This window comes from Halichoeres trimaculatus, unplaced genomic scaffold, assembly GCF_033239565.1.
Source record: "Halichoeres trimaculatus isolate MK-OKI-2021-1 unplaced genomic scaffold, fHalTri1.1 fHalTri1_scaffold_6, whole genome shotgun sequence".
Taxonomy (NCBI): Eukaryota; Metazoa; Chordata; class Actinopteri; order Labriformes; family Labridae; genus Halichoeres; species Halichoeres trimaculatus.
The window spans coordinates 28,479,877-28,493,006 of record NW_027437184.1 but is presented as its reverse complement, the minus strand read 5'-3'; the positions used below and the strand labels follow the sequence as shown (position 1 = coordinate 28,493,006).

At 40.2% G+C, this 13,130-nt stretch overlaps 1 protein-coding gene across 1 annotated transcript in view; it reads left to right on the top strand.

Moving 5' to 3' along the window:
- b3gat1b (beta-1,3-glucuronyltransferase 1 (glucuronosyltransferase P) b) overlaps positions 1–13,044 on the top strand; it is a 68,396-nt gene extending 55,352 nt beyond the window's left edge. Inside the window, exons 5-8 of the mRNA XM_074672157.1 lie at positions 2,341–2,852; positions 6,750–7,046; positions 7,361–7,466; positions 9,134–13,044. Coding sequence (XP_074528258.1) covers positions 2,341–2,852; positions 6,750–7,046; positions 7,361–7,447 — 896 coding nt within the window. The 3' untranslated portion in view covers positions 7,448–7,466; positions 9,134–13,044. The remainder of the gene's footprint in view (positions 1–2,340; positions 2,853–6,749; positions 7,047–7,360; positions 7,467–9,133) is intronic.
- Positions 13,045–13,130: the final 86 nt, after the last annotated feature.

Sequence of the window (13,130 nt, the reverse complement as noted above, 5' to 3'; positions counted from 1 at the left end):
ACACGATAACTTAACGACTGAAAACATTTTTTTCTTTGTTTGATTATTTTAGCAGCGTGTAACTGCTGCATCTATTTACAGCATGTCATGGCCTCAGAGGGTGATAGAAGGACTCACAGTCAGGGTGTAACAAAAAGAAGATTGGGCTTTGTTCACCAGCTTTTTTTACATTGACAAAAAGAAAATGACTAAAAAAGAAATACCGATGCACTATTCATCAGACTTGTTTTCACCATTTATGATTTCACCTCTCCCTGTAAATGTTGTGATACTTTTAGTATTAAACTAAGGGCTGTTTACACAACGTTTTTGGGGTGAAACGCAAACTTTTGAAAACGGCCTTCAGAGTGGGATTTTTCTGAAACGCTGCCGACATCGCTGTCGAGTAAACAGTAAGCTGGAGTTTTCAGTAAAAACGCTGACGTCATACTCCACTTCGCACGAGCGCATATGACAGGACAGTTGTTACAATCGTGGGAAACTACCGTGTTGCGCTTTTCTGCTGAACCTGTTGAATCTGCTGACTGTCTTTCAACAAACTGTTGAATCTGTTGCTCCACTTTTGCTCTTAGTATTCCCCGATACACTAGATGATCTCCAAAAAGCGGCTTCTGGACAAGACCGTTATAGTGCCAACTATAGGCCTGGCATGCTCACTACAGCGTTTTCAGTCCTTCAGCGTTTGTGTGTCAAGGAATATTTTTTTTAACTGCGTTTTAGCGTTTTTAGATAAAACGTTGTGTAATTGGGTCCTAAAAATATTTGGAAACTTCAGTACTTTTGATTTGTGATAACTGGCTGACCAGGTAAAAGGGCTGTGAGGACTTTCTAAGTAATCTTCAAGATATATGCCTGATCATAATCCACACTTTAAAATGAGATTACCAGCGCCAAAATAGGTTATTCATAAATGCTTTCACTCAAATTCCCCCTTGGGTTGGACTGGATTGGATTGATTTAAGTCTTCATGACAACAACATGGTGGCAGACAAAGTGTAGTAGTGAATAGAGAGATCTCTGGATTTGTGTGATTACTTTTGTAGTGATGGTGGACAAAGGTGCCCTAACTGTCAGGCAGAAGGACGCAGGAGCAGAAGAGGAAGCGTGATAGATCACAAGCTAAAAGACAAATCACCAGCTAAATGCTAACACGGGTGCTAAGCTATTTGTGCTAATGTTCATTTCAACCCACAGTCAGCAGTTATTCTGCAGTGGTCTGTTCAAACTTGAGAGTCTATCAATAAAATGAAGAGTGAGGTTACATTAGCTCTGCTTGGTAGATGACTGACAGGACATGACCAGGATTTACTAACATTACACTTTACAGACATGTCTTAGAGCACCTGGCTGACAGTTGGGCTGAATATGCAATCAACTGCAAACAGATATTCCAGCCAAAGAAAATCAATGAAAAGATTTTAAAAAAGAAAAAAAAAAGAAACTTGGCAGAAAGTAATAGAGGACGTTAAAACACACAACTGAGTAAAAGAGGCGTCCAGCAAATTAAAGAAAACAGACAAAAGTTACGAAAGGCCTTAACCTTATGTGCAATTCTTTTTTTTTTTTCTTCTTTTTTTTTGCATCTGTTCCAAACACAACTGAAATAACACAAACTTGACTTTTTCATGGGTTAAAATGTTAACTTTAATGTTAATTTAACCAGAAAGCGGCTCAATTTGGACACTTTGGCATTGAAGGGCTACAAACTGTCCAGTCTGAGGGATACTTTTGAAGCTGCATAAACAAAGCATTTCTAATGTAACACAGTCCTTTTTTTAAGTTAAGTGTCATCTTGTTTAGATCTTAAGCTGATAGTTGTTGAACAAGTGTGATAATGTATAGTGAAACATCCTTACAGGATCCCACTTGGCATTATCACCTGCTCACTATTCATCATTTCTCACATAATTTACCTTTTACACACAATAAAATTGATGAAATTATTGGGGCACCAGTTTGGTCCTGTTTTGAAGCAAACACCCCTGATACACTTTAGTTCTTGCACCAACTGTTGTTGCCTCTTAATCATGGCCAAAGCCCCAAAATGATCTTAAAATCAAGAATAACTGAGAGTGCAGTTTGCAGAAACAGCTGGGTCTTTTACATTTATTTGGCCATCATAAATTTTTCTAATTTTGTTTTATTTTGCTTTTTGCTGTTTACTTTATTGACTTTTTTAGAGCCATTGTCTTTGTCCTGAATTTCTAACACTTTCTCCACCACTTCCTTGTCCCTGTAACCTTCTTAAATTCCCACATTTTAAAACATGTGGTTTTAAAGCCAGCTGCCGTGCTCATGTGACAGCAGACACACGCTCATGTACGTCTTTGTTTTGGTTAGATGACAGGCGCGATGGTCGCTCCAGCTCCAGGAACACCTTCGCCTTCAAAGAGTCCTGCTCTCGTCAGAGCCGGGACATCGTGGAGGTGGTACGCACCGAGTACGTCTACAGCCGGCCTCCTCCGTGGTCTGACATCCTTCCCACCATCCACGTCATCACCCCCACCTACAGCCGACCCGTGCAGAAAGCCGAGCTGACACGTCTGGCCAACACTCTGCTGCACGTCCCCAACCTGCACTGGATCCTGGTGGAGGACTCCCAGAGAACGACGACCTTAGTCAGTCGTCTCCTGCAGGACACGGGACTCAACTACACCCACTTGAACGTGGAGACACCCAGGAACTATAAAGTACGAGGAGACACCAGAGATCCCAGGATACCTCGAGGTACCATCCAGAGGAACCTGGCTCTGCGCTGGCTCAGGGAGACATTTGGAGTGAACAGCAGCCAGACGGGGATTGTCTACTTCGCAGATGACGACAACACCTATAGTCTGGAGCTATTTGATGAGGTAAGGGGATTTAGCTGATGGTTGGCAGGAGTCTGCCGTGACTCATTGGTCACGCCTGTCTCTGGGCTACATCACACCTCTAAAGAAATGATGTTAAATGACTGAAACAGGCTAAACATTTGACACGAGGGGGTCGTACCACAAGTCAGGTGAGATGAGTCAGCTCGATGGGTCGGAGTGAGCCCTAACAACAGATCTAAAGTTTTGAGCTCTTAAAAGTGAAACATTTTCAAACAGTGACTTAAAAAATACCTGTCGTGCTGTTAACTGGCTTAAATGTGAACAGAGACTTGAGATTCTGTCTATTTTCCAACAGGCAGAGGTGAAATATGCAGGACTCTGTAGATTACTTGGATTGTAAGAGAGGGATCAGGTTGTGATTAAGAAGAGAAATACTGTGAATGATCACCTTTAACCCCTCTGTTGGAGAATTTGGACTGCACTAAGAACATGAAAAATAAAGCCAACCAACCATAAAGGAAAGAGCATAATACCCATTAAACAGGGTTATAAAAAAGTGCCAGATAACCTTTGAGTGCCACATTCAAAACAAGTTTGAAAGCAGCTAAATTCTGCATGAAATAAAAGATGTGGTTTCTCTTTCAGTCCAAACCATTGGTATTCTCTACCTGCACCATGAGGTCAAAGCCAAAGTCAAGATCACACTTCTCTTATCAGAGTTTTAGACTGTTTAAGAGCGGTTTCACCATGTCGCTGTGGAAAAGGATTCAAAACTTACAAGTAAATTACCAAACGATTGGGTCTCGTTTCATTTTGTAAACAGTGAAGTTGCCCTAGGCTGCACGGTGGCGCAACGGTTAGCGCTGCAGCCTCACACCAAGAAGGTCACCTGTTTAATTCCCAGTTTGGCCAGTGGGCCTTTCTGTGGGGAGTTTGCATGCGTGGGTTCTCTCTGGGTCCTTCGGTTTCCACAGTCCAACAACATGCTCATCAGATTAATTGGTCACTCTAAAGCCACGTCTCCACCAAGCAGACCACTTCGATTTGTCTCGGTACGGCCTGCATTTTGTGGCATTTCCTCTGACTTATCCTCAGATAGATCATCCAGATCACCCAAATAACCGAGACAAGCCGTCCCACTTTTTGGGACCCTTTCATATGGGTGCCAGACTGAGCCAATCCGCTCTTGGAAGTTGGAGCAACACACTGCAGACCGTTGATTGGTCTAAAGAATCGCCACTTACTCCGACAGTGGCTGCATTTCTCCTTGCTGCACACAGACTTCTTTGACAACAAAGCCTGATTGCACTTTGTATCAAAGAGCTACATGCCAATCACAGAGAGGAAGAAATGCTGCATGTCTTCCATCTGTGCTCTTTGTTTACTGTTGGATTTATTAGCGGGTTACGCTGTGTCGCGCTGCTATGGTGTCACACTATTATTTACCAGCTGTGGCTTTCGGGATCCAGCTTACATGCCGCCTACCACAAGAGGGCACCGTTTGGCTGTGGTAACACAAACAGGACCAGGCTTAACTGTACCAAACCGAGCCAAACCGTACTGAACCGAACGGGACTGGTTGGTGGAAACGCTACTTAAGTTGTCTGTAGGTGTGAGTGTGTGTGTGAATGGTTGTCTGTCCCTGTGTCAGCCTTGTGATTGACTGGTGACCAGTCCAGGGTGTACCCCGCCTCTCACCCAAATGACAGCTGGGATAGGCTTCTAGCCACCCACAATCCTGAACAGGATAAGCGGTTCAGACGTGACAATGATGTTGGCCCCTGCAGGCCATCACAATGAATGCAGGTTGAGATACTTCTTCAATATTTTCACTTGAGAAATCAAATATTTTTTACACTATTTATTACACTATTGCAAAAAAAGGAGACCCTGATTTTTTTTTTCATTACAAGAAGTGTTTTGGTGTTAGGCTGTAGTATGTTTGTACTGTGAATGCTATTAACCAATCAGGTATCAGCAGGCTCTGGCGTTCAACAGTCCATAAGATCAAAAGCACACAGTAAAAATGACATCCTGACTTCTGTTGGCCGTCATCTGAAAACTTACTGTGTATTATCTTACTTAAAACAAATTTTAAAAATGATGTCTTGGACCTTCTTTGACAATTAAAAGAGTTACAAAGTTGTTAACTTCTCCTCTTGAGAACAATCTGAGAGTGTGCATTTTATACTTTTTTCTTATGGTGTTGTCTTTTTGGCAAAGTGAAGTTGTAAGTAAATCACTGTAAACCCCTGAAGTGAGACAGAGTGAAGCCTCTGTGTCTCCGGTTAGACTATGACCCACTTTGAACAGATGAATGGCTGCTATCCTGGAGGATGTAATGGACTAAGAGAGGACAGAGTTTACAGTTCAAAAACAGCTCAGAAAAAGAAATCTCTGGTTAGACCAGAATTCCTGACAAGTTGCCATCCATTCAAGAGACGGACTAATTAATCAGTTGGCAGATAAATTGGGTTCTGGTGCTTTGCATTATAAAATAAATTTGCATCAGCCTATCAAAATAAGAAACGTTAGCTCTGCAGACACTGAAGGCAGCCCCATCAATGGCTGCTGTTGAGAAACGTTAGCTCTGTGTTCCAGGTCTCGCTGCCAATGAGCACTCATCTTTCCAAAGATAAAGACAACAAGTAAAAAACAATTACATAGTGTTATATTGAATGTTATAGAAGCTTAGTCAATCTCTAAGTTATTGTACATATTAGTCTATACAAACAGGGAAGCTGACTGCTTTATTATTTATTGAGTCAGCTGCATTTATTACTTGATACTTGTGGTTTATGTGGTTTTATTTCTTCCCATGCCTTTTTGGTTGTAAAAATAAAAGTTAAATCAGCAAAAAAGAAAAACAAATGTTCTGTTGTTTTTATGCTCATTTATTTAAGTTACTTAATCCACTCCCAGAAACACGTCACCTCTCTTATTTAAAAAATGATAGATTTTGATTACAGATACATTAACGGGTGTTGACTCTGTCTAAATCCTAAAGACATTCTCTGCTTCCATCAAAAATATAATGATAAAGAGTTAAAATGTGACAAATATGATTGTCCAGGTATGAAGGTATTGTGACAATAAAACTTTCTGCTCTACGGTTCATGGATCAATATTTTTTATATTATTTATTTGTTTATTTTTTCCATTTTTTTTTAACATTTATTCCAGGGGTTTTCAACAGGGGGTCTGTGGCCTCTAAGGGGTCCGTGGAGGCACTGCAGGGGGGTCTGTGACATTTTTGGTGAATTAGGCAAATTTTTGTATGTTAAAACATTTGTTCCCAAATATTTTATTTGTAATCATTTTAATGTCTTTGAACACAAATTAATGGATATATGAAGACCAAAATGATATTTTTCAGTCAGAAATGCTTATGTTCAAAATAAAAATGCCCATTATTGGCTTGTGCATTTGCAATTGTCAAACAGTTCTGACATTGACATTGGTACCAGTTGACAATGTATGTTTGTAAATGACAGTGGGGGGGCCACTCATCGTACGACACAATTTTTTTAAATGAAAATAACAATAATACATATAAGCCTGTGTATTATCTGAAATTTTTAGTGTTGAATGTCCAATAGCAATATACATTTACATGGCAATAGGACTGCTATAATATAAAACATAATTCAATATAAATAATAAGGGGTCCCTGTTCCATCTCTCCATCATTAAGGAGGCACTTGGTCTGAAAAACGTTAATGAGCCCTGATTTATTCTTTTCCTAGGAAAATATATATATATATATATATATATATATATATATATATATAGCTGATGTGAATCAAATTTTACTGCAAAATATTTGTAAACAGGCTCAACATCAGTAAACAAAGCACCAAATTCTCTTCAGCATGATTTTACACCCCTTCATGTTACTCAACTTACATCCCTGTCTTCATTTTTTTTTACCTCCAGATGCGCTCCACCAAAAAGGTGTCAGTGTGGCCTGTGGCCTTTGTGGGTGGACTCCGGTACGAATCCCCTAAGGTTAACTCCTTTGGAAAGGTGTACGGCTGGAAGACCGTGTTTGACCCACACCGGCCGTTTGCGATAGACATGGCCGGGTTTGCAGTGAACCTGCACCTCATCCTGTCTAAACCTCAGGCTTACTTCAAACTGCGAGGAGTGAAGGGAGGATATCAGGAGAGCAGTTTATTGAAAGAGCTGGTCACTCTCAGCGACCTGGAGCCGAAAGCTGCTAACTGCACCAAGGTAAGAACAGGAGGCGCTCCGCTGGTTCGAAAGTGATGCAACATTTGTGTACCTGTAATGAAACAATGTGCGTCTGTTCCCCCTGAGAATGAGTCTTTTGATCTCTGACTGTCAAAACAATTTGTCTTTAACTTCAGCGAACTGTCAGATTAGAGCTCATTTGAATGACGTTACTTTCTTCCTAGCAATGTTTTGTAGCAGGTGTGATGTAACGCAGGAGAACTGCACAGCGTTTGGACCCAAATCTCTTTTTAAGTGTTTCATCAGGCTGACTGTATTTCAGCTTGTGTCTTCTCCCTCCTCCCTCCCTGCAGGTATTAGTATGGCACACACGGACGGAGAAGCCTGTGCTGGTAAATGAGGGCAAGAAAGGATTTACAGACCCGAATGTGGAGATATGACAGACTTCATCTGACACAGGTAAGAGGAGAGATTAAAAATGTAAATTAGTGTTTTTCCACACGATGATGAGTCTAAAGGTTGGGTCAAAGAATGTTGAATGTCCATCATGAGATATGAACTACACTTGAAAAAGATCACGATCAAAGATTTTTCTTCGGACAATCTTTTTTTTTTTTTTTTTTACCTAATGTTCATCAGTTTGGTCTGTGATTATAAACTTCTATAAATATTGACATTCATGGTCCCCAGACGATGAGCAGCAGTAATTTATGTACAGACATCAGCAATCAGTGTTCAAAAATTCCTTCGATGAGTCGTTTGGCCTCTCAAAAGTTGGACACTGATTTTTTTTTTGACTGCTTCAACCTGGAAGGGGATTTTCCAAGGCCTAAAATGCAGTTTGTATTTTTAAATGCTTTAATTTTTGTACCTGGACAGCATGTTGGGGGTTCAGAGTGATAAGATAAAAAGAGAATTTTAACAATTTCCTCTAAAGTTCTCTGTTTTTAAGGATTAACACAACTAAATGCATCACTGAAGAGACACAAAATACAGAAAATTATACAAAAACAAAATAATTAACAAAATGCAATTTGCTAAGTCAAGAACAAGTTAAAGGGGCTGTGAGGAGTTTCTGAGTGATCTTGAAAATGTCTCCCTTCAAGCTATATGCCCGGTTGTAATCCACACTTTTAAATGAGATTATCAGCAACAACTTTGCTGGTTACAGGTTATTTTAAAATCCTACTTCTTAGCTTTCTGATCAGGTCGGGCAGGTCCAGATTAATTTACGGCACATCCAAGTCTCTATGACAACACCACGCTGACCAGGTAGTGAAAAGCAAGATCTGTGTTTTTCCTCTGCTGAAAACAATTTCTGTGATCAGTTTGTTAGTAATGGATGGTGGCCACAAAAAGAGCAGAAGAAGGCTTAACAGGAGGGTGATACAGCCCCAGCTAAAGGCTAATTAGCCTTTAGCTCAGGCTGTATCACTCTATAACACAGGGGCTAAGCTGTGTGTGCTAATGTTCATTCCAACCCACAGTCAGCAGTTATTCTGCAGTGTTCTGTTCAAACTTGAGAGTCTATCAATAAAATGAAAAGTGAGGTTATATTAGCTCTGATTGGTAGATGACTGGCAGAATCACAGAGAACCCCTTTTATCCCAACCATCACTCTTTCCAGTTCCTACCATCAGGCAGATGATATAAAATTCCATTGGCCCAGAAAAACATTTACAAAGTCTTTCTATATCTATCTATCTATCTATCTATCTATCTATCTATCTATCTATCTATCTATCTATCTATCTATCTATCTATCTATCTATCTATCTATCTATCTATCTCACGACAGTGGGTGCAAGTGCTCATGGGAGACAGAGTCTCAAAAACTCTAGCTTTTGCAAATAGTCTTCACAGCTATCTGCAAAGGAACTAAATACCCTCCTCTTTCCCTTACCCACCCTTGACTGAAGCTAGGCTGAGTTCAGTATTACCAACGTGGCCTCAGCTGATGATATGCTTCAAAACACTATACCAGAAAATAATGGGTGACATCATGGAGACCTCTTTCAGGGTATTTATTGATGGGCTAAAACAGTTGTGTGTTGTATTGTGGCCCAAGCTTTCTTCATGACTACAAATGTTCTGCCTGTAACTGCATTTTTCTCTCTTTGTTACAGAGAAGCCGTTTCTCCATTGAGGTCTACCTGGACTTACATCCTCAGAGGTTCCCAAAGCAATAGCCGGGGTCAGATTTATTATCACGGTACCATAGCTGCTGTTCTTCATCACAGCTTAGAAATGGAGACACACACCAGTCCACTCTGGGAGGTCACATAAGCCATGTGCGTGATCCGGCCACAGAGTATCAAAGCACAACCGCACAAAAACAAACAGGCCTGTTCTGCTGCTCTGCTCAGAGCTGCGGCTGATGCGAGACACTGGTTTGAGGTGCCAAAAGGAGCTTGCCAACTGATGTCTCCCTGGAGAGATTTCAAACTGCACGAAGAGATGGCACGGCAAGCAATAAAGAGCCCTGTGAGCGCAGAAAACACCAGCCTACCATCCAATTAGCATTAAATAGGGCCCTTTTGTTCTGGAGTGAGCTGGCTGTCGGGCACAGGGCTGCACAGAGGAATAAAGGGCTCCTTGTTTAAAGTGAGTCAGCAGTGACTGACAGACTGCATTGAGGGGATCTGAGCCCTCCCCACATGTACTGTACAACACTGAGCTATTTAGATAGCACCATGAACCCAGCACTAATTAGGAGTCCTGTTACTCCTCAACACACACTCACTATACACACACACAGACACACACATACACGCACTTCAAAACAGAGCAATGATTTATTGCAGCACTCTTGTCTCACAGCTTTGTCTGTTCCTGATATGCTGTAACACGACTGAAGTCTCCTCGTATTCAAGAGCAGCTTCAGTATTTCTAAGGACCTGTCGACTTCACAGACTTCTTCATAAGCTAATTAAGATCCAGCTGGGAGCACTGACGGTTTCTCAGCCGAATTATTTATTGTTTCACAGTAACTGGTAACATCTACTTCTTAGTCCAAGCGCTGCGTGTGTGAGTCAACGGGAAATGAGGCCATTATTAAGGAAATTCATGTGTATCAGTTCAGATAGCCATGTTACACAATCTAATTATCACCATCATGGATGACTGACTTGAAAGTGATGATTTCATGCTCTGACTTGTAGTGGCACAGCTAAAAACTGTTGTTGTTCTCACATCCTGTTCAAGATTAGTACGTTATAAGTAAAAGGTATCTCAAGTCTTGAACTTTAACTTTTAGAAAAAGGGTCTAATGCTGCTACTGTTTGTTTCTAAGTATTGATCACACTGTCCTCACCTGCCTGTTGTCATTTATTAGCTACAATGTTCATTCACAATTTTAAAAAGAGGATTTGCCCTCAGGCGTCACACTCAGGGTTAGGACGCTCAATGCTTTTGTAATGTTTACATCCGTGTTTCAGGTTTGCTAATTAAACAACCATGAAAAAAATCTAAAAAGGTTAAATACAATAAAATTGAACTACAGCTACGGGGACACCAGAAAGTAAGACTGGAGTAAATCCCCCCCAAAAAAAAGATTTTTAAGTTGTCGGACACAGTCAGACAGCTAACCGTTAGCATTACCACATCCTAGCTAAGACTTCTGTTTGCCGGTGCATGAATTCTTAGCTTACAGTAAATTAGCAAGCTGAAAAAAGTCAAACAGATGGTAATGTTGTTTTTTTATACTGCAGTGGTCTGTCAAACCTGAGTTTCTATCAATAAAATGGAGAGTGAGGTTACGTTAGCTCTGCTTGGTGAGGCTTGAGTTGGTAGATAAGCACTTGTAGGACATAACAGGAATTCTTCTGTGAGCAGTGCTAAACATAGCCTGCTCCTGGACTACACTTTAATCTGAGTTCAGAAAGTTTGTTTTTTGTCTCTTTCAAACAAAAGTGCTATGTAACTACTAATAAATACATTACCTCATTGCTTTGCATCCTGGGAAGGAAAAGTAATGTTAAATACTTACAGTTTTTCTCAGTTGCTTTGGTACATTTCTCTTATCATCCTTACTATTTGTAGCAGTAATTGCATTTCTCAGAACTGTTTGTACAAATAGCAAAACACCATGGATTACCTGCAAAAACCATCCTCCTTCTCAAAGTCCTTAGTTCATCCCTGTAAATTTCTGTCAGTGAACGTGTCAGTGCATCAGAGTGACGAGTCATGGTGTCAGTGTGTATGAGCAGGACAGTCAAATTGCTGAGTCATGTTGTCAGAATAAAAGTTTACTCTGGAAGGACGTTCTGATATAAACTATGGCAAAAGTTTTGATGACAGTTATTGTAAACTGTAAGTTACATCTTAGTGTATGTGGGAGATTGATCACAATAGACTGGACAAAATTCAACTCCTTATGTTCCTGTTTGCTGGGCCACAAATTCTCACCCACATCACAACAAAGATCTTGTTTTCCCAACTTTTGGCTGCATCCTTCAACCAACTTAGGCAACTGTAAGCTTATGATTGAAAACATGATCCATAAGTCTGATAGATCTTTATTGTCCTTTTACTGGAAATTTGTTGTTGCTGTCTGTACAGAGGAAAATACATATACCTACCTGTGGATTGACGTTCATGAGATGAACCTTTGAGCTGTTTCAGGAAACTGGTTGATCATTGGTTGATCTGATGCTTCTCACATTTCCATTTGTTAGAGAAAGTCACGATTGACCAGGGAGCAATTTACCAATCCAGACAGATTTAGAAAAAAAAAGTCTAATTGGATTGTGTGGAAAGATGCTTGACAAATTATGACAACTTGTTTAACCTTTTTGTATGTAGAGACTTGTGGGATGAAATAATGACTAAATGTTGTAGGGGATGAAACTATTCAACAGAGACCCATGGTAATCCACTTTGATTAACATGACAAAGGCAACTTATAATGTAAGAAGCAGCAGAGAATTGTACACCATCATTTGCATGGATTTCCAAAAACATTTGCAACTTGTTCCAAAAATGAGAAACTGCTTTTTCGATGTACACAAGTGACACAATGATGTGAAGATTGAACAAGTTGTTTTGAGAATTTCAATTCTGATCTGAGAAATAGACCAAAGCAACTGAGAAAACTGTAATCTACTCTCTATTCATTTACTCCAAAACAAATGCACACCTTGGTAAGAGTCAGGTCTTCATGACAGAGGGTGATAGTGCTCATGGGAAACATAGTCTTCATCCAGGAAAAGCACCACCAATTCAAGCCAAAGGGGTCACTGCGATTGAATAGTCCTCACAGCGCCTTTAAGCTAGCAGCAATTTTTCCGTGTTAACACGCAGTAGAAACTTTGTTAAAAGATGTTTCATGGCCTTGTTTTGGGTAAACCTGTACAAAAGACAGGACTGACAGTAGCAGCTCACTCTGTTCACTCACAACCAGTGTGAAATCTGTGAGTGTGCAAACCCCAGCCATCGCACACTAAAGCTGTCAAACAGCCCACTCAGTCTCTATGGAAAATAAGTCAACGTCGTTAGCTAGCTAACATTGAACTCACTGTCTGTAATGTTTGAATGTTAACACATGTGGTTCAAACTTGAAAAATATCACGTAGCAAGCTGCATTAAATAGTTTCAGTGCGCTACCTTGTGAAAGCTAAAAGCAACAGCTTTAAATTGGATGGGCTACTGTTAGCTGTTGTTATGTCCCTGTGAAATCTTCTTACCAATCTCTGCTCAACAAGAAGGATGCACTGAACAACATTGTGTTTTATTCCCTGATATTTATTTATTTTGCGAACCTGAAACCATGGTGTAAAATATTATGACAGTATGTGTGCCTCTTCTCTCAGAGGTAAAACAGTCAGTGTGTGAATATGTGGAATTTCCATATCTGCAATGTCCAAAATATTCATATCAGCAATACAAATCTTACAACAATAGTGACAACAAGAACTGCCATCTATGAACATAAACTATTATCAGCAGCTAAGAGGAAACGTGGTGTATCTGCTCCGTGTAAAGAATCACTGTAATTTAAGGTACTGTATGTACATAGCTATAAACTGCTCCCAAACAAACATGGCTGTCTCTGTCTTTGACATATTACTGTGTTCAGTATATATTAATTTAAGTCATTTATACAACAAAAATATTTACAACATT